Source organism: Tenrec ecaudatus, chromosome 2, assembly GCF_050624435.1.
Source record: "Tenrec ecaudatus isolate mTenEca1 chromosome 2, mTenEca1.hap1, whole genome shotgun sequence".
Lineage (NCBI taxonomy): Eukaryota > Metazoa > Chordata > Mammalia > Afrosoricida > Tenrecidae > Tenrec > Tenrec ecaudatus.
The window spans coordinates 208,848,326-208,874,263 of record NC_134531.1 but is presented as its reverse complement, the minus strand read 5'-3'; the positions used below and the strand labels follow the sequence as shown (position 1 = coordinate 208,874,263).

The window sequence follows — 25,938 nt, the reverse complement described above, 5'->3', positions numbered from 1 at the left end:
GTTATTAATGGTATATTTTGGCCACTTTATGCCTAGTGTACTTATTCACATTAAGGCTTGTCTGCTTTTTAAATGTATTTTTTCTTTCTTTCTTTTTTAACATTTTATTAGGGGCTCATACAACTCTGATCGCAATCCATACATATACATACATCAATTGTATAAAGCACATCCGTACATTCTTTGCCCTAATCATTTTCAAGCATTTGCTCTCCATTTAAGCCCTTTGCATGAAGTCCTCTTTTTCCCCCCTCCATCCCCGCTCCCCCCTTTCTTTCTGTTTTTATCTTTCCTGCCTTCTTGTGGATGGTTAGAACGTTCTTAGAACCGCATTTTGATTTATCTGTCGTGTTTTGCATGTATCTCTGTATAGTTTCTTTCAGGAGTTGCTGTGAGCATTGCATTTAATATACACAACTTATAGTCATCTACCGGTGTCAGTGGGTGTGAGGACCAGTATAAAGGATTAAGGCATGCCTGACTCAGACTTGGTCTTTCCAGTCACTTCATATGTGTGTGGAAGGTGGACAGTGATTAAGGAAGGCTGAGGAAGAGTTGTTGCATTTGGACTATGATGTCGGCAAAGAATATCGAAAGTACCATGGACTTCCAGAAGAGCAACCAAGTATTTTTTGGGAGAATTACAACCAGAATGCATGTGAGAATTGAGGATGGTGAGACTTCAATTCACTTACTTTGGACATTTGTTCATGAGGAGTCAGTCCTTGGAGAAGGACTTAGTGAAAATAGAGGATGAATGACAAAGAGAAAGACTCTCAAGAAGATGAATTGACACAGTGGCTGCAACTCTGAGCTCAAACATAGGAATTATTCTGAGGCTGTCAAGAGAACCAGAATTATTCTGAGGCCATCACAGAACCAAGCAGCGTTTCCTTGCATTGTACATAATTCGGAACGGACTCAACAGTACATAACAACAACGACTGGTATGTATGGTTTACCAGTTTAGTGAAGTGTAGAAAATTTATCTCTGTTTATATTCATTTACTCTTATTACATTACAATGGCCTCAGTATTTCCTCTACATACACTGAGAACCCCATCAGGCAAGGTTATAACATTTGCTTCAACCATCATTTAGAAAACTCAAGGAAAACTTGTTAAATTTACCCTCTTATTTTTACTCTTTCTATTGTTATTCCTTCTTGGTGTTCCCAAATTCCCTCTTTTATCATTTGTTTTCTGCTTGTATTGTTGTGGTTGAATTTGATTATGATTCGTTATGTTCCAAGACCAATGATTTGTTCATAGAAAATACATTTTTTTTCAACAAGGTCAGGCACCACACAAGTACACAAGGATTTCCTCAAGTGGAGTACCCAGAAATCCAATTGATTACATCTTTTGAAACAGACACGGGAGAAGAGCCATATCAGCAGCTAAAACCGGGCCAGGGGCTGACTGTGGAACAGACCATCAATTGCTCATGTGTACAGTCAGGTTAAAGACAAAGAAAATGAGACCAAGTCCTCAAGAGGGAACATACAGCCTTAAGTCTATCCCGCCTGGATTTTGAGAACATCTCCAGAACAGATTTGATGAATTGAATACTAATGACAGAAGACCTGATGTGCTGTGGGATGATATCAAGATAATCATACATCCCAAAAGCACAAAAGGTCATTAAAAAGACAAGAAAGTATCAAAGTGGATGCCAGAAGAGACTCTGAAACTTGTTCTCAGTCACAAGGTAGCTAAAGGAAACTTCAAAGGGCAGCTCAAGAAGAGAAAGTAAAATATTATAATGAAATGGGCAAAGATCTAGAGTTAGAAAACCAAAGTGGCAGGACATGCTTAGCGTATCTTAAATCGAAAGAACTCAAGGAAAAATCCAAGCCCCGAGTTGAAATGCTGAGATTCCAAGGGCAAAATATTGAATCACGAAGGAAACATCAAAATAAGATGGAAAGAGTACACAGAGTCACTGTACCAAAAAGAACTCATCAACATCCCACCGTTTCAGGAGGTAGCATATGAGCAAGTGCAAATCATACTGAAGGAAGAAATTCAAGCTGCACAGAAAGCATTAGCTAAAAAGAAGGTTCTAGGAATTGATGGAAGACAAATTGAAATGCTTCAAACAAGCTGATGAAACACTGTCTATGCAGAGGAAATTTGGAAGACAGTTACTTGGCCAACTGACTGGAAGAGCTCTATATTTGTATCCATTCCAAAGAAAGGTGACCTGACAGAATGTTCCAACTATAGAACAACTTCATTGATATCACGGACCAGTAAAATTTTTCTGAAGATCCTCCAACAACAGTTGCAGCAGTACATTAACAGGGAGCCTCCAGAGGTTCATCCTGGACATGTTGTCAGGAGAGACCAGTCCCTAGAAAAGGTCATCATGCTTGGTAAAGTGGAGGGGCAGCAAAAAAGAGGAAGGTCCTAGAGGGCATGGGTTGACACAGTGGCTGCAACAATAGACTCAAGCGTAAGAATTATTGTGAGGATGGTGCAGGGCCAGGCAGTGTTTCATTCGGCTGTGCACAGGGTCTCTGTGGGTCAGCCCCGACTCGATGGAGCCTAACTAATGTTCCCTGTGACAGAGTAGACAGAGTAGAACTCTCCCACACGTTTTCCTCTGCTGTCATCTTTATGAAAACAGAGCTCATCTTTTTTCTTCCTCGGAACTTCAGGGTCTGTCTGCATCACAACAGTTTTGGTTAGCGGTGGGGTGCCTCATTGTGTGTGCCATCAACGTTCCTCTCATGGTTGTCTAGAGAATTTCCATTCAACATTCTCCTAGGGTAGATCAGCTGGGGTCAGATTGCATAGTTTGCCCTCATCGGAGAAGGTCATGATTTCTTCTTTATTCCTGAAGGATATAAAATTCTGGGTAGGTTGTTTTTTCTTTCGGCATTTGAAAAGTATTGTGCCTTTTCTTTCTGGCCACACGTCTCCTGGTGAGAAACCTGCTGTTTTTCAAACTGCTTTAACCTTTTCACTGAAGTGCCATTTCTTTTTTTTTATGTTAAAGTGATTATATTTATCTCAAACATATTAAACTTCAAGGAAAATCATTCTACCAGAGATTAAAAACACACTGTATTAAAATGAAAGGGTTAATGTAAAGAGAAAATACAATAATCCTAAATGTATATACAATTATAAAATGAATTCAAATCGAAAGGGCAAATAGACAAATTTAATACTCCATTCTCAGTAGTGATAGAACTAGATAGGAACTGCATAAAGATTTTATCTAGTTGACATTAATTAGATCAACAAAATATACATTTTCCCCCAAGAAAATACAAGGTATTCAATAAGATAGTCCATACATTTAGATTTTTGACATGTAAAAGAACATGAATTTCATAGCATATATTCCATATATTGGCCTTAACTTAAGAGCAAATAAATTAATTAATTAAGTATAAGTAACAAAAAATATAAGGGAAACTTCCAAATATCTATACATCAAACCTTATAATTCTGAAAAGGACAGGGGTCAAAGAAGATGTGAGAAAATAATATTTCAGCTGCCACCACTGGCAGAACCCTTAAAATACAGGAATCTACCAAGAATCCGTTTCAGTCCATTTAGGAGTCCCCTCTCATGCTCCTCAGACAATTCCCCAGCTTCCGCCCAGGCCAGTGTCAATTGCAAATCCATGGGCACATTCCTTGGCATAGTACACAGCAGCGCCACACGTCCAAGGACTACGAGGTGTCTCAATCATCTGCCTGTACAACATTGCCATAACAGCAGCTTAAAACGACTTACCTTTATTGTCTCCGATTTCTATGGGATTGGAGTCTGGACATGTTTTAGTTGGCTCCAGGTGCCGTACAAAGCAGATTGCCATGCTTGAGTTGCAAGTGTCACCCGGGGCTCTGATATCATTTGTAACCCAACTGTGAAAGGCTCCACTTCCAAGTTTAGTCAGGTGGTGATAGAATGCCCTTCCTTGTTTGTGTAGGAGAGAGGACATCAATTTCTTGCTGGCTCTTGGCAGGAGACAGCTCTTAGCTCTTAGAGGCCAGTTACACTTCCTTGCCAAATGAGGTTCCCAAATTAGTCATTTGATTGTTTTCTTCTTTCTAATAACGATAGAAATACCTCAGTGGTTGTGATGCCGAAGTACCTCCGTACCTCTTCTGCCAGGTCTGGATCTTGCATCTGGTTCACGGACATCCTGCCCTACTTCCTCAGCCCTTTTTTGGTGGTCCACGTGGGGATGCGGGAGGCGAGGAGGGCAGGAGAGAGCACGATTTATTTCTAACCAAGGCTTATATGAAAGTGTCATTTATTTTTCATTGCTTTTGAGATTTTCCCCCTTTACCTTTAGTTTTCAAAAGCGTTGCTGTGGTTTGCTCAGCATGCATTTCTTTGGGTTTGTCATATTTGCTGTTCCATCAGAGTTTGAATCTGTAGGCTTATGCCTTTTTTCAAATTTGAGAACATTCCATCATTATTTTTTAATCCTTTTTTTTTTTGCCTCCTTCTGGGCCTTTGATGATGGACATGCATGTTTTTGTCCCATCAGCCTTTTAGTGCCAGCAGTTGGATTTTTAAAACTATATCCCTGTATTGGTTTGGTAAAACTTAAAATTCTTTTTTAAAGGGCACATCCCTCTTCTCGAGTGAGAAGATGAAATATAAAACTGCCACTAATCTGCCTCTTCACCCTTCATTTGTACTTCGTGTTGGGTGGGCTACTCTTTCCTCGGGATTTACTTTTCAGAGGCACTGGGCTCTCAGCTGCTGTTAGCCTGAGAGCTTCTTGAGCACAGGCACGGAACTGCCTTGATGCCCTTTCTAACATTTTAGCTTTTTAATTGAGTTAGGCTGGAGTGTACAGATCAGATCAGTCCATCATTGTTACATTCAACCACTTGAACAACTTATCAAAACTTCCAAATGGCTTGCCCTCCCTCCCCCACATCCCTGTCCCCTCCGCCCCAGACTTCAAAAACAAATCTCAGCAGAATATAGTTGTTGCATCAGTTGATGGAAGAGGGCATTATTTCATGACCCCAGCATCCACTCAGCAAAAACACCTGATGCTGTCCTGCACATCTGCATTGTAGAGATGCAGCTCCCAGTGTGTCCCTTGCAGGGAATGTTTCATGTTGGGAAGGCAGTGCCAGGCAGTGGGCAGTGGTTTGAGTCCAGGCCGATCCAGAGGTAACAGACTTGCAGAGTTGTGAGACATGGGCAGTTATTGACCTCTGTTAGGCTTAGTCGCCTGGTTGCTAAGTGAAGGAGGCAGTGGTACCTACATGCTTGAGATTACATGTGGTCAACAGTGAGACCAACATAGTACGCACCATACATGCCCCTTGCTCCTCCTGCATAAGGGAGTTGAACTTATATTGAGTATTTTTCTTATTCAAGATGCCTGGTAACCATTGGTCTTAATGGTGGACGTGTTTGCTGGAAGATGCTTGTACAGCTCCTAGGGAGGGAATGCAGCAAGGATTCTGGGTCCAGGATTTTGCCTAGGAATCCCAGAAACTCTTCTCTGTGTTTTCTGATGACCTTGGGCAAAGTAGAGAACAGCTCTGTGCCGTGGTTTCCTCCACTGTAAGACGGCTAATAATAACAAAGCCTGCTTCAGAGGGTTGGCGGGAGGCCTCAGTGGTAAGGCAGGGAAATGTCTGAAGCACAGTTCCTGGCTCACAGTGGGAACTGTAGACAATGCATTTGTGTTATCTTGTAACCTGTGCCTTGTGACTGAAAGGATGGGCTTTGAAGGGTTGAAAAGACTTTTACCGTAGAAGTCTTATTCTCTAACCCCGCTCCGAAATTAGAGATGAGGAAATTAAGGCCCAGAAAAGGGAAATGGACACGTTCCAAGACAAAACTCAGTGGAAGCACTTCCTTTCATGGAAACATTGCACTCTTTCTAGATCTTTCTATGCTAGCTAAGCGGCCTCAGTGGAGCTTGCATTTCATGCCTGCCTGTGTCATCGTTTACCCAGTGGAAGTTACCCAAAATAGGTGGGAGCTGTAGACAGTTAAAGTTGGAGCAGCCCACTTACCTGTTTACCTTGGTGTAAGTTTTCATCTGGGAATAGCAACGTGACTCTAAGACATCTCCCATCTGTCCCAACTGGAGGGCTATGGAAGGTACAGGGGCTCTCCAACTTGGGGTTTCTATCTCTTGGGCTCTAGCCCTCAGTCTGGGCCCTGCAGGTAGGTAGGTAGGTGAGCTGACCTGTGCAGTATCTTCACAGGAAGGTGGTGTGTGCGTGTGGCTACACCCGGGAGCAGCACTTGGAGGAGGCCACCAAACCCCACATGTTCCAGGGCAAGGAGTGGGACCCCAAAAAGCATGTCCAGGAGATGCCGACGGATGCCTTTGGGGACATCGTCTTCACATGCTTGGGCCAGAAAGTGGGAAAGGTGGGTCTCCCTTGCCCTGGTGCTCTTCATTATGGGCTTGAGCCCAGCCCTGGTGGCCCTGGCGTTGGGTCCCATGGCAGCCCAGGATGGTGAGGGCAGCCTCACGAAGTTCTGCACCATGGCAGGCTGGGATGGGAAGGGTGGGGAAGGAAGGTTGGGGTGGGCAGCCTGGGGTGGGCTGTGAGTCGTTAGACACGTGTTGACTGTGCACGGCTGTTGCCTGCTGATACAGGGTCTCCTCCCATCCTCCTTTCTCTGCAGTATGTCCGAGTCTCCCAGGACACACCCTCCAGCGTCATCTATCATCTCATGACCCAGCACTGGGGCCTGGATGTTCCCAACCTCTTAATCTCAGTGACAGGTGGGGCCAAGAACTTCAAATTGAAGCTGAGGTTAAAGAACATCTTCCGAAGAGGCCTGGTCAAGGTGGCCCAGACCACAGGTGAGAGTGTGGGATGGATATGAGGCCATCTGCGCCGCCTCCTGTTTGAGGGGTGGCTGGAAAGCAAGGCGTGGGTTGGGGTGAGCAAAAAGCTCTAGGTGAGAGCACACCTCCAAGACCCCAGTGACGGCCATCGGCTCAGAAAGGCCGTGTGAATGTCCTGTGCTGTTATCAACCCTGGCGGTCAGTGGGGTGACAGATGTTGGTCGCAGCCAGATCGCCCTCACATCCTCAGGGGCTTACAACAACAGATATTTATTCTCTCACAGTTCTTGACGCCATAGGTCTGAACTCAGGGCGTTGGAATTTTCCTTGCCTCTACTAACTTCTGGTGCACCAGGTGTTTCTTGAATTCCAGCATCTGCTCCGTCATCACATGGCTGCCTTCTCTCTGTGTGTATGTCTGCATTTCTTCTCTTATAACGTTTGGAACCCACCCTGCATTAGCACGACCTCATGTTAACTAATTATATCCGCAAGGACCTTATCTCCAAACCACGTCACATCCCCAGACATCAGGGCTAAGACTAGGACCGATAGTTTTGGGGACATAATCCGACTCCTAATACCCAACTGCTGCAGATCGTGATACTCTGCCTGGGCTGAGAAGAACTGGGTCAGACCCACCCAATGCTCAGATTTTCCCATGACATCCTGCTGCTGCCTCCTGGTTCATTCATGGGTCAGAAATGGCTCCGTGAATTACCTGAAGGGACAAGTTTATGGGCTGGTGTGGGCCAAGGCGTTCCAAGAGGGACAGAGTAGGTTGGGTTCGAATGAGAATTTCTGAGAACCAAACTCTTACCTTTCTTTCCTATCACCTGTCAACTTTTCTGTCAGCTTCAGAGAAGTGGGTATATTAATTCCATCTTTACATCACCTCATTGACTAATTTCTCAATGTCACACTACTAGGAAGACCACATGGAGGCGGAGAATTCTACTTCCTGCTTTTTAGAACCCAGAACGGTTACAGGGCACTACATGACCTTGGACACCTGAGGTCCTCTTAAAATGATGGTCTTGAGACTTGTTTGGAGGTTCTAGCAGGGAGCACAGCTACTCATATACCCTTGACCGAAGGACGGTCCTCCTATCGGGGAAGGTCGTCCTCTTCAACCAGGCATGCAGCTTCGGGAGAGACGCACATGGAGCGGTGAGGGAGGAAGGAGACACCCGCCTAGCCAGCCAGATCAGCCGAATCAACCCTGGCGGTCAGCGGGGTGACAGATGTTGGTCGCAGCCAGATCGCCCTCACATCCTCAGAATGATGATCTTAGTCATACAAAGAATGTCCATGTATCTGTGGTGGGTCACACCAAGATCAGTCATATTTTGAGTCCAGGTGAAAGAAGAGTCATAAAGCATACCTAAGGGGTTGGTTTTCACCGAAACGGTGAAGCCCACCTTTGACTCGGCCTTTGCTCTAAACCAGTTGCCATTGCTTCAACCCCAACTCATGGGGATCCCATGTGTGTAAGGAGAACTGTGTTCCACAGGGTTTTCCATTGTTTTTTCCCTTTTCTTTTTTATGGGATGCCTCTTGGTGAACTCAAACTGCCAACCTTTCCATTAGCAACCCTACACGTCCCCAGTAGGGGATTCCTAGGTCTTTGCCCCAAATCAGTCTCAATCTTAGCCTTCATTGGCCTTTCTCAGCTTTATCATTTCCCAATGGACAAGGAGCAGCGAGGGTGCTTTCCACAGTGGAAGCCAGAATTTCTGCTTATCCCTTTTCCTCCATCCCAGCGTGTAAACCTCAGAGTGTTTCCCCAGCCTGCTTAGGTCAGACTTGGTCAAAGGCAGCTCATCATAACGCAAGTACAGTAGGGTCCATTTTTAAAAAACATTTTATTAGGGGCTCATACACTCTTATCACAATCCATACATATACATACATCAATTGTACAAAGCACATCCGTACATTCTTTGCCCTAATCATTTTCAAAGCATTTGCTCTCCACTTAAGCCCTTTGCATCAGGTTCTCTTTTTTTCCCCTTTCCCTCCCCACTCCCCCCTCCCTCATGAGCCCTTGATAATTTATAGATTGTTATTTTGCAATAGGGTCCATTAAGTGCTCACCACCTCCCAGGTAATCAAGGTGCCAGCGTCACCAAATGGCTTGTCATGATGATATCATTTTGGCTTTCACTGTCTATGTCCTTATGCCCACTGCCTGGTGCAAAGCTAGTGCCATGTGTTTTAGATTTGGAAAATCCATGCCAGTGCCACAGCCATGCTTGTAGGTGCAATTGTGTGTCCTATTGGTCAGTATTGTAACTGTGGTAACCCACAGTCCAAAGTGACAGCAAGCATTTCTTTGTGCTCATGGCGCAAGATAATGACTGTGGGTCAGGGTTGCAGCTCCATCCCTCAGTCATGGACACAGGTCATAGGAACAAATATTACTTAATCCCTGCTGTTCCTGTGGCAGAGGGAGTGGAGAAGAACATGCCAATGTGAACTCACTATGTTATGCTGTGGTGGTAGTTCTACTCACCTGACTGGTGCTGGCCAGAGCATGCACCCTGCTCAAACCCAACAGTGGGATGGCAGGGATACATCCATCACACAAGAGTCTTAAGAGCTGGGAAGAAGAAGAGAAAATTCTCTAAGAAGAATCAGTTCAAGTGGAAGAAGTAGAATAAGGGTGGAAATAGACAAAGTCAAGGCAGAAATAAAATAAGTCAATGTAGAAGTAGGAGTAGATTAGAAGACATAGATGTGGCAGAAGTAGAAACAGAAACAGAAGGAGAAGAAATAGAAGTAGAAGCAGAAAAGAAGAATAAAAATAAAAGTAGATATATGTATGGATGGTGATAAGAGTTGTATGAGTCCCTAATAAAATGTAAAAAAAAAAAATAAACAAAAGTAGAAGTAGAAGTGAAAAGGTAGAAGTAGAAGAAGTTGAGAAGTAGAAGTAAAATAAGTAGATGTGGAAGTTGAAAAATAAACTAGGAGCAGAAACAGCATAGAACTAGAAAGAGAACGAGGTAGAAGCAGAAGATGTAAACATAGAATTGGAAGTAGAAATAGAAGTGGAAAGAGTAGAAGAAGATGAAGAAGTTGAAGTAGATGTAGACACAGAGTAGAAATAAAGTAGACACAAATAAATAAAAAGAGAAGAAATAGAAGTAGAAGTAGAAAAATACAAGTTGTAGAAGGCATAGAAATAGAAGTAGAGTTGAAATAGAAGTATGGGTTAGACCGGGTAGACTAGAGAAACAAATTCATTGATACTCATATATGTGTAAGAGAGAGTTTTATATCAAAGAGTATTTGTATATTAAGAAAACATCCCAGCCCAATCCAGATCAAGTCCATAAGTACGGTATTCACCCATATGTCCAGTCCCAGTCTATAAAGTCCTCTTCAGATTCACACAACACATGCAATGACACTGAATGCAGGAAGATCACAGGTCAGAGGGTGGAAAGTCTTGTAGATCCAGTGGCAGTGGAAGGATCTCAGCGCTGGCATGGGTACCCTTTGTGGCTTCTCCAACTCCAGGCACCATCAGTGTGTCTCCATGTGGCTTGTTAACAGCAATGTTTCACAGGAAGATGAAGCAGAGAGAGAGTGTCTGTCCTCCAGTGAGCTATTTATTTATCGTGCCTCTAAATGAGTCATCAATCTGTTTCCTGACAGGCTAGACTCCACCCCTTCATTCTTAATAGTCTCAAGTTGACACCAGATCATGTAACTACTACAAAAGAGAAGCAATAGAAGTAAAAATAGAAGAAGCGGAAGAAGTAGAAGTAGTAGATGTGGAAGTAGAAGAAGTAGAGAAATAAAATTAGAAGACATAAATAAGTGGAATCAGAAGTATAAAAATAAGTAGAAGTACTCGAATAAGTAGACGCAGAGGAATACAAGTAGAAAAAGCATAAGTTGAAGTGTTTGTCAGAGAAGGTCCCCCACGATTGAGACAGAGAGGAGGTAGCAAGCAGGCGAGAGGAGGTCATGAGGCCTGGTCAGAAGATGGGTCCCTGTCCTCTCTCTTCCCACCTAAGCCACATGGAAGGCCATTTGCCCATAGCGTGCTGATCGGCAGCATACATAAAGCCAATGCTCTTCACATCTTCCTCTTTAACCCCGGGAATCGCACTTACTAATGTGTTTGAGACCTCCTTGAATGAAGACTGCCAACATCCAGGAGCATGTATCATTAACCATAGGCGGGTCTGGGGTCGGGTTCTGCACGATGCCCAGCAGCTGCCTCTGTGCATCTGCAAGCCCCCCTGACTCCACTGTTGCTTTTCTCCAGGGGCCTGGATCATTACTGGGGGAACCCATGCTGGGGTGATGAAGCAGGTGGGTGAAGCAGTAAGAGACTTCAGCCTAAGCAGCAGCTACAAGGAAGGCGATGTCATCACCATCGGAGTTGCCACATGGGGAACTATTCATAACCGGGAGAGTCTGGTCCACCCCTTGGTGAGCAGGGCTGCCTTCCCTGGGGATGGTGTAGTTGGGGTGGGAGAGGAGAAGGACGGAGAGGGTATGAGGGCTACACTCATGCAATATTGAGTGTAGATATCTGTGTTAGTCTGGGTACTTTAGAGAAACAAATCTACAGAAACTCATATGTATAAGAGAGAGTTTTATATAAAGGTGAAGTGCACATCAATAAAACATCCCAACCCAGTGCTGCCCAAGGCCACAAGTCCAACATTAACCCATATGTCCAACACCAATCCACAAAGTCCTCCTCCATCTCACAAAACACACACTAGGATGCCGACTGCAGGAGGAAAGCCGAGTCAGTGAGCATATAAGCATCTCAGCGCTGGCAGGGGTCTCCACACAGGTGCTCCAGCACCCAGGGCTGCATCAGGGTAGGTCCATGTGGCTTTTCCTCAGGGATGTCTTACAGGAAGTGAGCCTTGGCAGCTAAAGCAGGAAACTGGCTAAGGCAGCTGCACCCTGGTCCGACCATCAGAAAGCAAGAGACCCAAGAATCGGAAAGCCGAGGCTCACTGAGCCATTTATCTCTCCACCCTCCAATTAACTCTACATGTGTTTATCGGCCAGGTTGGCACAGTAGACTTTTAACTAACTCAATATCCAGTGAATAAACTGGCATCTGGTCACCAGATGGAGCGTCTCAGTGTGACCACGTGGTCACGGTTTGAGGGCCATCCCCATGGCGCCACAGCATGTTCCCATGTCAGCCTGACTCTTCTCTGGTCATCCAGGGTGGCTTCCCTGCCGAGTACTTCCTGGACAAGGAAGGCCAGGGGAGCCTCACCTGTCTGGACAGCAACCATTCCCACTTCATCCTGGTGGATGATGGGACCCACGGCCAGTATGGGGTGGAGATTCCCCTGAGGACGAGGCTGGAGAAGTTCATTTCGGAGCAGACGAAGGAAAGGGGAGGTGAGTGGCGTGGACTGCTGGGCACTCGGCGGGAGCCATGGAGGCAGGGTGTGAGTGTCCTGCTGTCTTGCTACACAGGGGCGGGCAAGGGCGACCTTATCATGAAAGGATTTCTCTGTGGGGAGAGAAAGGGAGGAAGGCAGAATGGCAGTGATGGGATTCAACTAATTTAACCACCAGTTCGCTGTCCCAATGAGTGAGCTAAATATATTAAAAAAAGATATCCCGAGAGGTAGTTTATTATTTCATACAGTTAATGCATAACTAAGGACAATAAAAGAGGTACACAGAACTGCGTTATAAGAAAGAGTCTAAAATATTAATGAAAACCTGTTATTTAGGTATTTCCACATGTTCCTTGGTCCACACTTTGACCTGCAACATCCCTTTCTTTTGTTCTGAGCATCCTCGGCTGTGTGACTTCTCCATAGCCATCTTTTAACTGTAGGGGCAGGATCCCATTCCTCTAGAGGTGGATCCACTAGACAATAGTCATAGGTTGCTAGGTTAGAAACAGGCCACTTCTCTTCTCAGCAGCCTGTGTTCTCCGTGGAAACCCCCTTTCCATTTCTGCTGAACTTCCTACAAGTGCTCTGACCATACTTTTAGCTCGTTGAACACTCTCAGGACTTGCGTAATCCACTCCTAAGCTCTCAGGGGAATTTGAGGCGTGACACAAAGGTGAAATGAATGACAGCGTGTCACCCTCTGGTCGTTTAAGATGTTTCCTCTTGGTGGTCTTTGTTTGTCTACGGAAGTACTAAATGCAAGGAATAAACATGTAGTGTTTCCCTGGAAATATGGTGAGTTTTATTAAATGAATAAATAAATACTACAAACCTAGTTCTGTCTAATTTTTAATAACTATGGTTGGAATGAACATCATTACAGGCACGTAGAATATGCTGCTGGGCAGATGAATGTTTTAAAATAAGAGTAAGGAATGTCTATTTGTGATTTCCACACTGAGTGCCTGCCCAGACTGCCCAGTTTAGAGATAATCCTGATTACAAATGTTACCATTTTAACAACCACCTCACTGAACCCAACGGAAAATTGGGTATGGCTTTTGCCACACTGATGTGAACTGGCTGAATCCCACCACTGCCTCTGCCCTTTGATCAGTGGGAGGGAAGTCAGGGCGGGCTGCTGGGCTGACACCTAGCTGGAGGGACTTGGGGAGCAGTGTCCCCTATAACTCCTAACTTGGGGTGCTATGCTTTGTCCTAGGGGTGGCCATTAAGATCCCCATTGTCTGCGTGGTGCTGGAGGGTGGTCCTGGCACACTGAATGTGAGTAATGGCTGAACTGGGTGGGGACTGCTTGTGTTGGGTCCTGGGGCAGACGGCTGATGGGAACCCAGGATGAACCTGCTCACCTGCTCACTGAAAGTTTGGGCAGGAGGTGGCAATAAGCTGTCTATCCTGTGATGGAGGAAGTGAGGTCCTGCCATGTGATAAAGGGGCCATTTCTTGTTGGGGTGAGCAGAGAACTTGCTGGATGCCACCGGGATTGGGAGGGGTGAACTTGGTTCTGGGGAATTGCCTGGGACAGATGTTAGAGGTGTGCTCTGGATGGGTCCCACAGGGCACTGGAGCAAGTATGGAGTGGGTGGCTCTTGGCTTCCAGGTCCCTCTGGGGCAGCCAGTGTGACTATTTCTACAAGTCCACTCTCCAGAGTCCCTCAGGAATGTTTTCAAAGTGCAGCTCCTTGGGGCTCCTTCCCCACCCTGCCACCCGATCTGTGGACCTAGCTTATGTACTTAAATTCCTCTAGGGACACGCTACGAATGGACTGTCTTGGTTTTCGAGTCCTGCTGTAACAGAAATACCATGAGTGGGGGGCTTTGAGAAATCCCTACCCACACACACAGAGTTCAGGCAGCTAGACATCTGAACTGAGGACACAGCCGTTGGAAAAGGCTCCCACTCTGTTGGTTCTGGGGGAAGAACCTTGTTTCAAGCACCCCTCGGTCCCTGGGAGGCCTTCCGGTGGCCTCTATATTCTGTTTGCATCTTGTCCCTGTTCCTGTGCTACCTCCCACAACTCAGCACTAATTAGGTTGACAACATACCCTATACCTACAGCGACGTCGTAGCATGATAAAGAAACTCCCATTCCCCACCAGGATTAAACAGGTATGTGCATTCTGACTGACAGTGGCCCTTATGGGATAGTATAGAACCGATGACATAATGGGTTCTGTGTTGGGCTGCTAATTACTGGGTCAGCAGTTCAAACCTACCAGCTGCTGCACAGGAGATTGATAGGGCTTTCTGCTCCCCTAAATATTTAAATCCACAGGGACCGTTTTACTCTGTCCTGTCTGGGCACCATGGTCAACATCTACCGTGGTGGTGAATTTTTGTTTTGTTGCATGTTAAGAAGCAGACCCTCCAGTCTTTGCTGAGGAGCTGCTGGTGGGTTTGAACTGCCGGCTTTTTGGTTGACAGCTGAGTGCTGAGCCAGTATGCCACCAGGGCGCCTTTACACTGGGATGGGGGTTAAGTACTGGTATTGGGGCTAGTGCACGAACACATGCTTGGGGAGAAACAATTCAACCCACAACATAAACCTTTATTTGCAAACCACCCTGTGATGTAACGCCATACAACTGGACCGAGAAATAGCCAGACGCTGAACGGAGACGAGATGGATGCTGCGAGGAATTCCATTTCCCCGGGGTTCACAGTTGGCACTCCCGAGAGCACCAGTCAGGAGACGGAAGCACATATTCCATTGGGGGGAAGCGCTGTAGAAGACCTTGTGAACGTGTGAAAGAGGACGGGGGTGTGCCTGCCCCGAGCCGTGGCATGCTCTATGTCCAAGTGACAGCTAGTTATGGAATAAGAACCACGGGAGAAGAAGCGATGCAGTTGAACGATGATGTCAGTGAAGGATACTGCAAGTCCCGTGATCTGCCAAATCTGTCTTGGGAGAAGTTCATCCAGAACGCTCTCTAGAAACGAGGGTGGCTGGACTTCATCCTATACACTTTGGCCACGTCATCAGGAAGGACAGTTCCTGGGAAAGTCCTGTTTGGGAAAGCAGAGGATTGGTGAAAAGAGGAAGGCCTTCAAGGAGCTGGATGGACGCAGCAGCGGCAAGGAGGTACCAATGGAGAGGAAGGCATGGCTGCGCACGGCTTTATTCTGCTCTATGAAGTATCGCTATGAGTTAGAGCCAACTCAAGGGCAACAACTGCAACAGCAGCAGCGATGACGACGACAACCCTCCACCGGCTTATCTCTGTGGCACGTTCCTCTGTAAGGTGATAGGACAGCCGGGGGCTTCGGGGCAAGTGTAGCACAGTAAAACATGTCTCTCTATGTGGTTGGTCATATCAGAGCCCTGGGCAATTCTGGCTGGGTCGAAATTCAGCTGATCCGTTATTCACAGAGTCTGCATTTGGAATTTGCCTGCTTGATAAAATCTCTATTTATCACTCTGGAACCAATGCACGGGGCACTTTCTGGTGGTCCGTGCACATGCGCAGATGCCCAGAACGGTAGCCCATTTGGGTTGCCTGACACTCACGTTCTCGGCTAAGATGGAACAAGGGAGCGCCGTGCTGTCTTGTCGTGAAACAGGTGTTCCATTTGGGGTCAGTTTAGTGCCATGCTTTGTTTTTTTAAAAATTATTTTATTAGGGGCTCATACAACTCTTATCACAATCTATCCATCCATCCACTGTGTCAAGCACAGTTGTACATTCGTTGCCCTCATCATTCTCAAAATATTTGCTCTCCACTTAAGCCCCTGGCATCAACTCCTCATTCCGCCCCCGCCCCCGCTCCTCTCTCCCTCATGAACCCTTGATAATTTATAAATTATTATTTTGTCATATCTTGCACTGTCTGATGTCTGCCTTCACCCACTTTTCTGTTGTCCGTCCCCCAGGGAGGAGGTTATATGTAGATCCCTGTAATCGGTTCCCTGTTTTGTGTTTTTTTCCCCTTTCATTTTTGTTCTTTTTACTGGTGATTTTGTTGTCTGAAAGGCCTCCGCAGGCACTGCTGAAGCGCTGCCCGGCATTGGGAAAGTGGTGTGTGAGATAAGCTTCACTCAGGCCTATGTGATGGAGGTGTTGGCCACGAGTTCCATGCTCATGAGTCAGGCGTGTATGTTAATGCGTCATTACACAGACGCACGTGTAAAACAAGGTTAGAGACTCACTGGGAAATTAAAATGCTGTGACCAGAAGCTCACCGGGACCTAACCTCTATGTCCCCTCGGCCAGTGATTCTGTGCTTGCGATGACATCATTCACGAAGACTCTATAGGACACAACTACAATGAATAATGAGAAGTGGCTGTTATTCACAGCCTCCTACCCCCATCCCAATGCATGCTGGTCTTTCTGACGGCGGTGCCTGGCCTAGGCTAACTCCCTCAGTATGGTCACGTACTGCTGTGAGAAGCGTCCTTTGTGAGCAGCCACTTCCTCAAGCTATGCACCTACGGCTTTCCCTTGGGCCTGGGAGGTGAGCGGGACTCCTCATCCACTGGGCAGGCGGGGGTGTGTGTGGGACGAGGGTGCGCATGCGCACGCAGTGGTGGCTGGGGCGATCATGGAACCGTTCATCTCGGTGGTGTTGGCGATTGGCCTGAGACACTCTGGTCCATCGCATAAGGGTCAGCCATGCTGCCCTGCGGTGCTCCCACTCTGAGCAGTAAATACATCTGCTTTGATTCCCCTGGGGCAAGGCGCCCTGAAGTGAAACACTGCCCAGTGTTTTTTAATGTCAAGACGTCTCCATTTCAAACAAGCATCAGAGACCAGCAAGGATTGTGGTCCCTGGGGGTCAAGGAAGCAGTGGTTCAGTGAAACCAGGGTGATGTGGCCAGCTGCCGCTCTCAGGACCGCAACCATGGGAACCACATGGAGCCATTCTGCTAGGTCCTGTGAGCCAGGGTCAACTTCATAGCAATGCATTTTCTGACTCACCACCTTGGAAAAGGCAAATGATTTTGGATCGTTTGCAAGCCTTCAAGTAGCAGCTTTGTGATCATGTGGTTTATATTGGTTTCATGGGGCTCCTGCAACAAAGTGCCACAAACCAGGGGCCTTTACACAGCAGAGGTGTATTCCCTTACTGCCCCAGAGGCCCGGCATTCACAATCTGAGTGCCAGCAGGGCCAAGTCCGGGCTGAAGTAGCTAGGCCAAGATCACCCCTCATCTCTCCTGGCTTCTAGGAGCCCAGAAGTACCCCTGGCTTGTGGATGCACCATCTCAACGGCCACCTTCCTTCTGTATCTGTGTCTCTTCCCTTTCAGTGGGTTACACGTTGTGTTAGTCTGGGTAGACTAGAGAAACAAATTCATAGAGACACTCATATGTGTATAAGAAAAAGCTTTATGTACAAGAGCAATTGAATATTGAGAAAACATCCCAGCCCAGTCCTGATCAAGTCCATAAGTCCGATATTAACCCATATGTTCAATACCAATCTATAATGTCCTCTTCAGTCTCACAAACCACAAGCAATGCCACTGAATGCAAGAAGATCACAGCCCAGTGGGTGGAAGGTCTTGTGGATCAGCGGTGGTAGAGGCAGGGGGTTCCATGTGGCTCCTCCTGCTCATGTGTCTTGTCTATGGAACTGTCTCACAGGGAGTCAGCATGTGTCCCGCCTCCAGCGAGCTCTTTATCTCCTTAGTGCCTCCAAATGAGGTCATCAAGCTGAGACCTGACTGACAGGCTAAATTCCACCCCTTCACTCAAATCGACAACAGATTATGTAACTACCACACACGTTTTGCTGCTAATCACAAGGTCAGCACTTCAAACCCACTGGCCACTCCCTGGGAGAAAAATGAGCTTTCTGTTTCCCTGCAGATTGACAACCTTGGAAACCACAAGGGCACTTCTGCTCTGTAGGGTCCCTAAGAGTCTTGTTTTTGGTTTTCAGTCATGTAGGGTTAGAACCCACCCAAGTCTGTAGGACCTCATCTTATCCGAGAACACCTTCAAAGGCCCTGTTTCCCAACAAGGCCAGGTGGACAGGTGCTAAGGGTTAGGAGTCCCACATATCATTGATTGGGGGATGGGGTTCACAAGTCAACCCACAACACTATTCCTGGCACATGCTCTTATATTTCAAATAGCCACATATTTCCAAGACAATTTTGTGAGTCTCGGGCATCTCTGGTATCGTTTACCATTTCCAGAGGGTTATGCTTAAATCATGCACACTCTAATTCAGATTGAGAACATACTGGGAGGCAGCCTGTTTCTAAGTCTATGGTGCTATCCTTTTACAATCAATCTCGCACATGGATTTAAGAACGCATGCTAACACGTAAAGAGCCCAGGTGGCATAGTGGGTTATGCATTGGGCTGCTGTTTGAGTCCATCAGTGGCTCGGCTTTCCACTCTTGTAAAGACTTACAGCCTGGGAAACCCAACGGGGGTGGCTCTCCTCTGTCCCACGGAGTTTTGATGAGTCAGAACGGACACATGGATGGCGGCGAGTTTGGAGTTTTAAATTCTAATTCTTAACAACAACCATAAAAATAGCAAGATGGCCCACGTGCTCTTCCTCCCCATGCTACAGACCATCTACAACGCTATCGCCAACAGCACGCCCTGCGTGATTGTGGCGGGCTCGGGCCGCGTGGCAGATGTCATTGCCCAGGTGGCCAACCTGCCCATCTCCGAGATCACCATCTCCCTGATCCAGAAGAAACTGAGCATGTTCTTCCAGGAAATGGAGACCTTCACAGACAGCAGGATCGTGGAGTGGACCAAAAAGGTAAGACAGACGGAATGCCAGTCACCAGATGTGTGGTGAACAGCACCGGACCATGCCGCCCCAGGGGCCCAAGTGTCCCCAGTGGGGTTGGTGTGACATGGGTACGATGTGCAGGGAGTGGGAGGTGTGAGGAGCTGGTTCACTGGGCTCAGGAGCCCGGTGTGCCTTTCAGGGTAAGTCTTTGGAGCAGCGTGAGTTCGGCCTGGCTTCGTTTGAGCTTGTGGCTTGTGGGCTCTGTGTCCATGTGCAGAACAGCAGCTGTAGGTGAGCCAGCTGGAGTTAGGGTGCACTCCTTGAAGCAGGGAGACTACCCAACCTCAGGGTGTGATGAGGCAGGTGTTGAGAAGAGCCTGGTGTAGGCTGGAGGCTTTGCTTCAGTGACAGACAGAGAGTGTCAGGGAGCAAGGTTTGTGGTGGTCGGTTTCTGGGGCACAGTGACCATGTGGTCAATCTGGGTCTTGTCAAGGCCTCTGAGTGACCGTATGAGGCACAGATGTTCTCTGAGCTGCTTGTGTCCAACAGGAGAGCAGGATGCCCTGTGCGTGATCACTGGCTCGGTTTGTAAACACACTGAGGTCCAGCCCCAGGGCCAGCTCAGCTTTGGGGGCCAGGGCGTCGGCTCTTTGTTGAAACCATTGGGAATGAGTGTGGGTAGCCCTTTTTTGTTTTTAAACCTGACAATAAAACATATGCTTTAAAGAGCCTAGAAATAGTGCTTCCTGTCTGTCTGGTGCCTTATAAGGGATTGTCACCAAGCACTGTTGTTACTGTTTCGTGGGAGGGGCTCTGACTGTGCAGGCATTACCAATCGATTCAGTCAGCAGCCCTTCTTAGAGCCTGGGGCCCCATTCCTCAGGGCCAGGGATGAGCCAGAAAGGTCTGTTGTGTTTGCATGGTGACTTTGGCAGACTGACATTGGCCCTGAATGGTCTCATGGCTGGAGCTCACAACCAACACTCTGGAGCCATGTGGCCCTGGGGGAGAGTTGCCAGTCTCTTCAAGCTCTGCTTTTCTTATCTCTAAGCTATCAGCACTTAGAGTCAAAGGCCATTGTGTGAACACTTAATACGGAGTCTGGGAGCTGCGGGCTACTTTAGTTACCATGGAGCTGTGGTGGCGCAAGGTTAGTTTGAAATCACTGGCTGCCCTGCAGGAGAAAGATGGGCTTTCTACTTCCATAAAGAGTTATGGTCTCAGAAACCCACAGGGGAAGAGCGCTGTCCTATAGGGCCGGGATTCGTTGAAATTGACTCCATGGCAGTACGTTTGGTTTGGAGTTTAGTCATCGTGTAAGACAAGTGCTGGGTCAACTCAGGAGGTAGGGTGGGGTGGTGAACTAGGTAAAGGTGGTGGGAGAGGAGTAGCGGCTGGGGCGGAGTTTGGGAAGTACTTTGGAAATGCTGAGAGGAGAGTCCTTGAAGGACTGGAGTAGAGGTCAGCTGTGTGAGGGAGTCCTCTAGGTTTGGGGCCTGGTCTGCAGGGACGTGGGCAGGAAGGTTCTGCAGAAAGGAGGGACCAGTGTGTGTGTACAGGGCTGGGGAGATGAGGCTGGAGAACCAGGGTGAGGAGTCAGGTGTTATTTGGGAAGTGGTGGTCAGGGGTCCCCCAGGCCTTTTTTAGGAGGGGAATGTGTGATGCAGTGTCTTTGTGGCATGCCAACCGTGACACCCCACAGAAGGAGGGCGTTTCAAGGAGGAATGGCAAGCAGAGCAGCGAGGAGACGTCGAGACAGCTAGACGATAGGCAATGGACAGACGGACTGACGGATTGGGTAGTTAGGTAGTGGACAGATGGATGGCCACTTGATGACAAAGGGAAGTGGGTGAATAGTAAACAGATTGATAGATAAGGGCAGGTCGATGGGGATGACGGATGGGTAGATACTTTAGACTATTCTGACTCACAGTGACTCTGCAGGACCCTACAGAATTGCCCCTTTGGGTTTCCGAGGCTGGAACTCTTTCAGGGCGTCAACAACCTCATCTTTCTCCCAGGGAGCAGCTGGTGGTTTTGAACTGTTGAGCTAGTGGTTAGCAGCTCAACAAGTAACCTATTACACCACCAGGCTCCTCCACCTTTCCCTCGATTCTCACTCCAATTCGGATCAGTCAGAGGTAGACCCCAGTTGCTGGGAGAGGGGGCTCTGGAGGGTAGGTAGGCAGGTAGGTGAGTAGGTCAGTAGGTAGAAGGAGAGAGGCAGGTAAAGCCTGGCGTTGGGTAGGCATAGAGGTCGGTTAGGGAGGGAGGTAGACAAGCATGTGAGTGAGAAGCAGTCTGGGCCGAGAGAGGCCCAAGAGGTGCCATCTGGGCGTTCTGTGCTGAATTGCCACCAAGGGAAGATTCCAATGACAAGCCACTCAGACACTGGGGGCTCAACACTTACTTACCTCCCTCTTCCCCATCTCGGTTCGGGAGGTAGGGGTGGACCTCTGTGTGGAGCAGACAGAGCACCAGCTTCATGCTCCCTGCCCGGGGTCCTCTGTGTCCCTCCCGGGAGGAAGCAGGGTGCTCACTGCAGTCACACATCTCACGTGGCCATGTTTGATTCCAGATCCAAGACATTGTCCGGAGGAGGCAGCTGCTGACCATCTTCCGGGAGGGCAAGGATGGCCAGCAGGATGTGGACGTGGCCATCCTACAAGCTCTGTTGAAGGGTAGGCATAGGAAAAGGGGGGGAGGGGCCGATCACGGGGAAGAGCCCAGGCCCTCCTCTAGGAGGAAGGTGGAAGAGGGGCAGGTGGGGAAGGGGCAGCGGCTCAGGCCTAGTCCGGAGGCAATGGACAACTTTGGGAGGACAAAACAGGCCCTTCAGTCTTTCCACTCCTAACAAAGGAAGAGGCTAGGGCCCATCTCCCCTCCTAGTGGGCAGTGGGTGCCCCCTTCCTGATGTTAGGGGAACACAGCCCTGTTTCAGCATATTGTCTTGACTAAAATAATTGCTTGTTGTTGCTAGCGCCAAGCACCGTGGAACAAAACACCGCCCAGTCCCATGCCACTGCCCTGACCTTGGCAGCTCATAGGAGCTCTGTGAGGCATAGAACTTTCTTTGGCTGGGTTTTTGGAAGTGGGTCTCCAGACCTTTCTTCCTAGTGTGTCTTAGAGTGGAAGCTCCTCGAAACCTGTTGAGCATCACAGCAACGAACAAGCCTCTAATGACAGACAGGTAGCTTAGCCCGAGGCACCTTAGCTGGGAATGAAGGCTGGCTTCCTGCGTGGGAGACCCGAACCCCACTCTTGGAACACCAGGGTCTCTGCACCTTTGTATTTCCTGACAGGAGCATCTGTGAGGAGCATCTGTTTTTAATTTTAATGAATTCGTTTTTCTTCTTCTCTGGCTCCTATTTCTTAAGTCCTAGCTAAGAAATTGTTGCTGACTTCAAGGTTGCAAATGTTTTCTTCTGTGTTTTATTGTAACAGTTTATAGAAACAGCATTTGCATTTAGATATATCGTTTCCAAAAGTTCATGGAAAAATGGAATGAAAAGAAATGAGATTCCCTCCCCACCCCCATATCTCCTTTAAATTTTTGTGTGGGGTGAGGTTGGGGTGGGCATTCTTCTTCTTTTTCTCTTTCTCCTTCTCCCCCCCCCATTCTCAATAAAAGCCCACACTTTAAAATGTTAAGCCAGACAGAGGGAGCAGGAACTATGTGTGAAGGGTATTGTGCTGAGACCCTGGGTGAGGTGTGATGGAGGCTTCCTGGCAATTAAAGTCAGAGAGGAAGCGGACATCATTCTAATTTTTGAATGTCAGTGGAAAAACGCCTTCCCAAATGTTCAGAATCTACTGAAATGCAGGCTCTCCTCCCAAGCGGTCGGTCCCTTAGGGTCGGTGGGCACTGCTGGGAGGCAGGGGCCAGGGAAGGATCAGGGATGAGCTGAAGGGATCCTGAAACCCCCCAAAGTCTCTCATTATGGTTTCACACGGTCATGGAAAGTCTTTTTAAAAAACTCATGCAAAAGGGAGGATATTATATATATATATATATATATATATATATATACACATTGCAACCGAAAACTGCTTTTCTCCCCTTGAAATTATTGGGAGGATGATGCTGGTGGCAGCTGCCTAGCTCTCTGGTTCTGGAAGGAGCAGGTGCCGAAGGAAATACCTCTGAGATCCCTGCTTTTGTCTGCAGCCTCTCGGAGCCATGACCACTTTGGCCACGAGAACTGGGACCACCAGCTGAAGCTGGCGGTTGCGTGGAACCGCGTGGACATTGCACGGAGTGAGATCTTTGCTGATCAGTGTCAGTGGAAGGTAAGGCTCACAGGGTGGCCTGAGGGGCACCCCCACCTGTAGGTGCCATACTCTCTCCTATCCCGGGTGACCTGGCCAAGCGTCACATCCGCGGTAAAACGGACTTCCCTGTCACCTCCACTCCCCACCCTCTCCTGGGTCTTTGAGGGAGCAGGGACTTCAATGGGTACATGCAGCTCCTCCCGTGGTGCCCTCTTTCAGCCCTCCGATCTGCACCCCATGATGAGCGCCGCCCTCATCTCCAACAAGCCCGACTTCGTGAAGCTCTTCCTGGAGAACGGGCTGCGGCTCAAGGAGTTTGTCACCTGGGACACCCTGCTGTACCTGTACAAGAACCTGGCGCCCTCCAGCCTGTTCCACTGCAAGCTCCTGAAGGTGCTGGCCGAGGAGCCCGAGGGCGTGGCCCGCGCCCCTGCCACAGCCTGCCTGCAGATGCACCACGTGGCGCAGGTGCTTCGGGAGCTGCTGGGAGACTTCACGCAGCCGCTCTACCCTCGGGCTGGGCCCGGGCGGCCCTCCTCCAAGCTCAACGTGCGTGCTGGTGACCTGCGCAGTGTGCGCTCTGTTTAGCACTTCCACCAATCGCGTATCCTGGCGCCCTCTGTCCCATCCATCCGCGTACCCACCCACCTATCCCTTTGTGGATTTGACTCACCTTTCAGAGCACTGTGGTTGTTGTTAGCTGCTACTGAGTTTGCCCCTGACTCATGCCACACACACCCCTCTCCCCCCCCCATGCACAGTGGAAAGATGGAGGAAGGGCTGGCTGGTTCCTGCCCCTCCTGGTGATTGATTGGTTGCAACTTGGACTTCTGTAATCCACAGGGGGTTCAGTGACTGAATTTTGGGAGCAGATAGGCAGGGATCTCACCCTAGTCTTCCTTCTTCTGAAAACTCTGCGGAAACCTGTGGAGCAACATAGCCACAGGAGCTTCCACTGACAGGCAAGGGCTGTCCTGCAGCACGCTGGCTGGTACTGACCCCAGCTCTCCTAGGTGGAAGGCAAGCATTCTCCCACAGAACCACCGCTGCCTCCTGAGTCGGTTGAGGTTCTATGAAAAAAAAAAAAAACAAACAGGCAGGAAGTACCGAGAACTCCCATATTCTGGCCCCCAAACCCTGCCCAGTTGTTCCTGTTCTAATAGTGTGCATTTCATGGTAAGTTGGTTACAAATAAGGAGCCAGTATTGAGCCGTCATTAGAACTAAAGTCCGCAGTTCACACGAGGGCCCGCTCTTTGACTTGTCTGCCCTACACTGGGCACATGCACGGTGTTGTGTCCACCTCTCCAGTCACACAGAACAGTATCACTGCCTTAAAAATGCCCTGGGTTCCACCAAGCTTTTATTTAATTAAAAAATATACTTCCTATACTAAAACAAATTGAAAGCAACAAAAGCTTTGCTGTACCTTACGCCCTCCAGTCCTGCTCACTGTTGTTATTCACTCTGTGGAAGAAGATCAGGGTCAGCTTTTCGCAGCCACCAGCCGCTCTGCACGGGACAGACAAGGCTTTCTACTCCCATAAAGGGTGACAGGCTGGAAAACCTACCAGGGCAGTTCTACTCTGGCCTAGAGGGAGCGCTGTGAGTTGGAATCCACCCAATGGCGGTGGATTTTGAGAGTACAGGCAGGGTCATCCCCTAACGCCCAGATTAGGCAATAGGAGGAGAGTGGACATTCAGTTCTGCATCCTTATTGAATGGAACCCTGCCGGTGTCTGCTTCTCTGTTGACATATGATGCTAGGTTGGGTACATGTATTTACATTCGAGAAGTATCCATCTTTTTCTAATTCGTTAGGGTTCCCATCTCATTCCATGGATACTCTTTTGCAGCTATAATTGACATACCATACAGTGCACCCACTGAAAGCCTGTGATCCCCTGGCTCCAGTGTTTGCAGTACTCTATTCCCAGGGGGTAAGGGCAGCCATCTTCACCGTCAGTCTTAGGACAGTTTCATCACCTCAACAGAAGCCCTTGGGAATGTATCAATGGTGAGACTGCCGTGGCAGGTGGGTGGGCCCTCAACATGTTAGACCCAGGACCACCAAAGGGTCCAGCAAGTCTGCTCCTCGGTATAGACCCAGGAGACTTGAAAGCAAGGACTCAAACAGAGGCATGGTTTTCGCTATTTTGTTCAGAGTAGTCCAAAGGTGGAAACAACCCGGGTCTTCATCAACAGATGAGGGATAAGCAGTGTGGCCATCTGTGCCTGCCGCTGTGAAGAGAATGGCGTTCTGATGCGGCAACACGGATGGACCTTGGAAGCCTTAGGCTGAGTGAAGTCAGTCAGGTGCCAAAGGACAAACACGGTGTGAGCTCATGCCTATGAATGATCTCAGCTAATCAACTGCACAGAGTTTGTGTAGGGAATTGGAAGTGGATAGTGACAACATTAGCCCAACACCGCAGGTGTGATTAATGTCACTAAATTGTACACTGAATAATGGTCAAACATAATATATCATAGGACCACCAAAGGGTCTAGCAATTCTGTATGTATATATACATATGTTATATATATATATTTAACCATTATTCGGTGTACAATGTATATATAACATATACAAACATTATATACACACACACATATATACATATATGAAAGCTCAACCCCCATCAAAAAAAGAAGAAAAACTCTGTACCCTCTAGCTCTCCCCTATACTTGCCCTAAGCCCCAAACTACTACTAATGGACTTGCTGTCTCTGTAGATTTC

General features: G+C 47.9%; 1 protein-coding gene across 3 annotated transcripts in view; it reads left to right on the top strand.

The window, feature by feature from the left end:
• The window catches only part of TRPM2 (transient receptor potential cation channel subfamily M member 2), an 88,789-nt gene that overhangs the window by 19,069 nt on the left and 43,782 nt on the right, over positions 1 to 25,938 (top strand). For 2 of the 3 annotated variants that reach the window (XM_075543341.1, XM_075543340.1), the window contains exons 3-11: positions 6,211 to 6,379; positions 6,641 to 6,821; positions 11,089 to 11,255; positions 12,017 to 12,197; positions 13,428 to 13,489; positions 18,757 to 18,954; positions 21,506 to 21,608; positions 23,096 to 23,217; positions 23,419 to 23,748. In XM_075543341.1, the coding sequence (XP_075399456.1) occupies positions 6,211 to 6,379; positions 6,641 to 6,821; positions 11,089 to 11,255; positions 12,017 to 12,197; positions 13,428 to 13,489; positions 18,757 to 18,954; positions 21,506 to 21,608; positions 23,096 to 23,217; positions 23,419 to 23,748 (1,513 nt within the window). The remainder of the gene's footprint in view (positions 1 to 6,210; positions 6,380 to 6,640; positions 6,822 to 11,088; positions 11,256 to 12,016; positions 12,198 to 13,427; positions 13,490 to 18,756; positions 18,955 to 21,505; positions 21,609 to 23,095; positions 23,218 to 23,418; positions 23,749 to 25,938) is intronic. The other variant, XM_075543342.1, reaches the window with a different exon arrangement.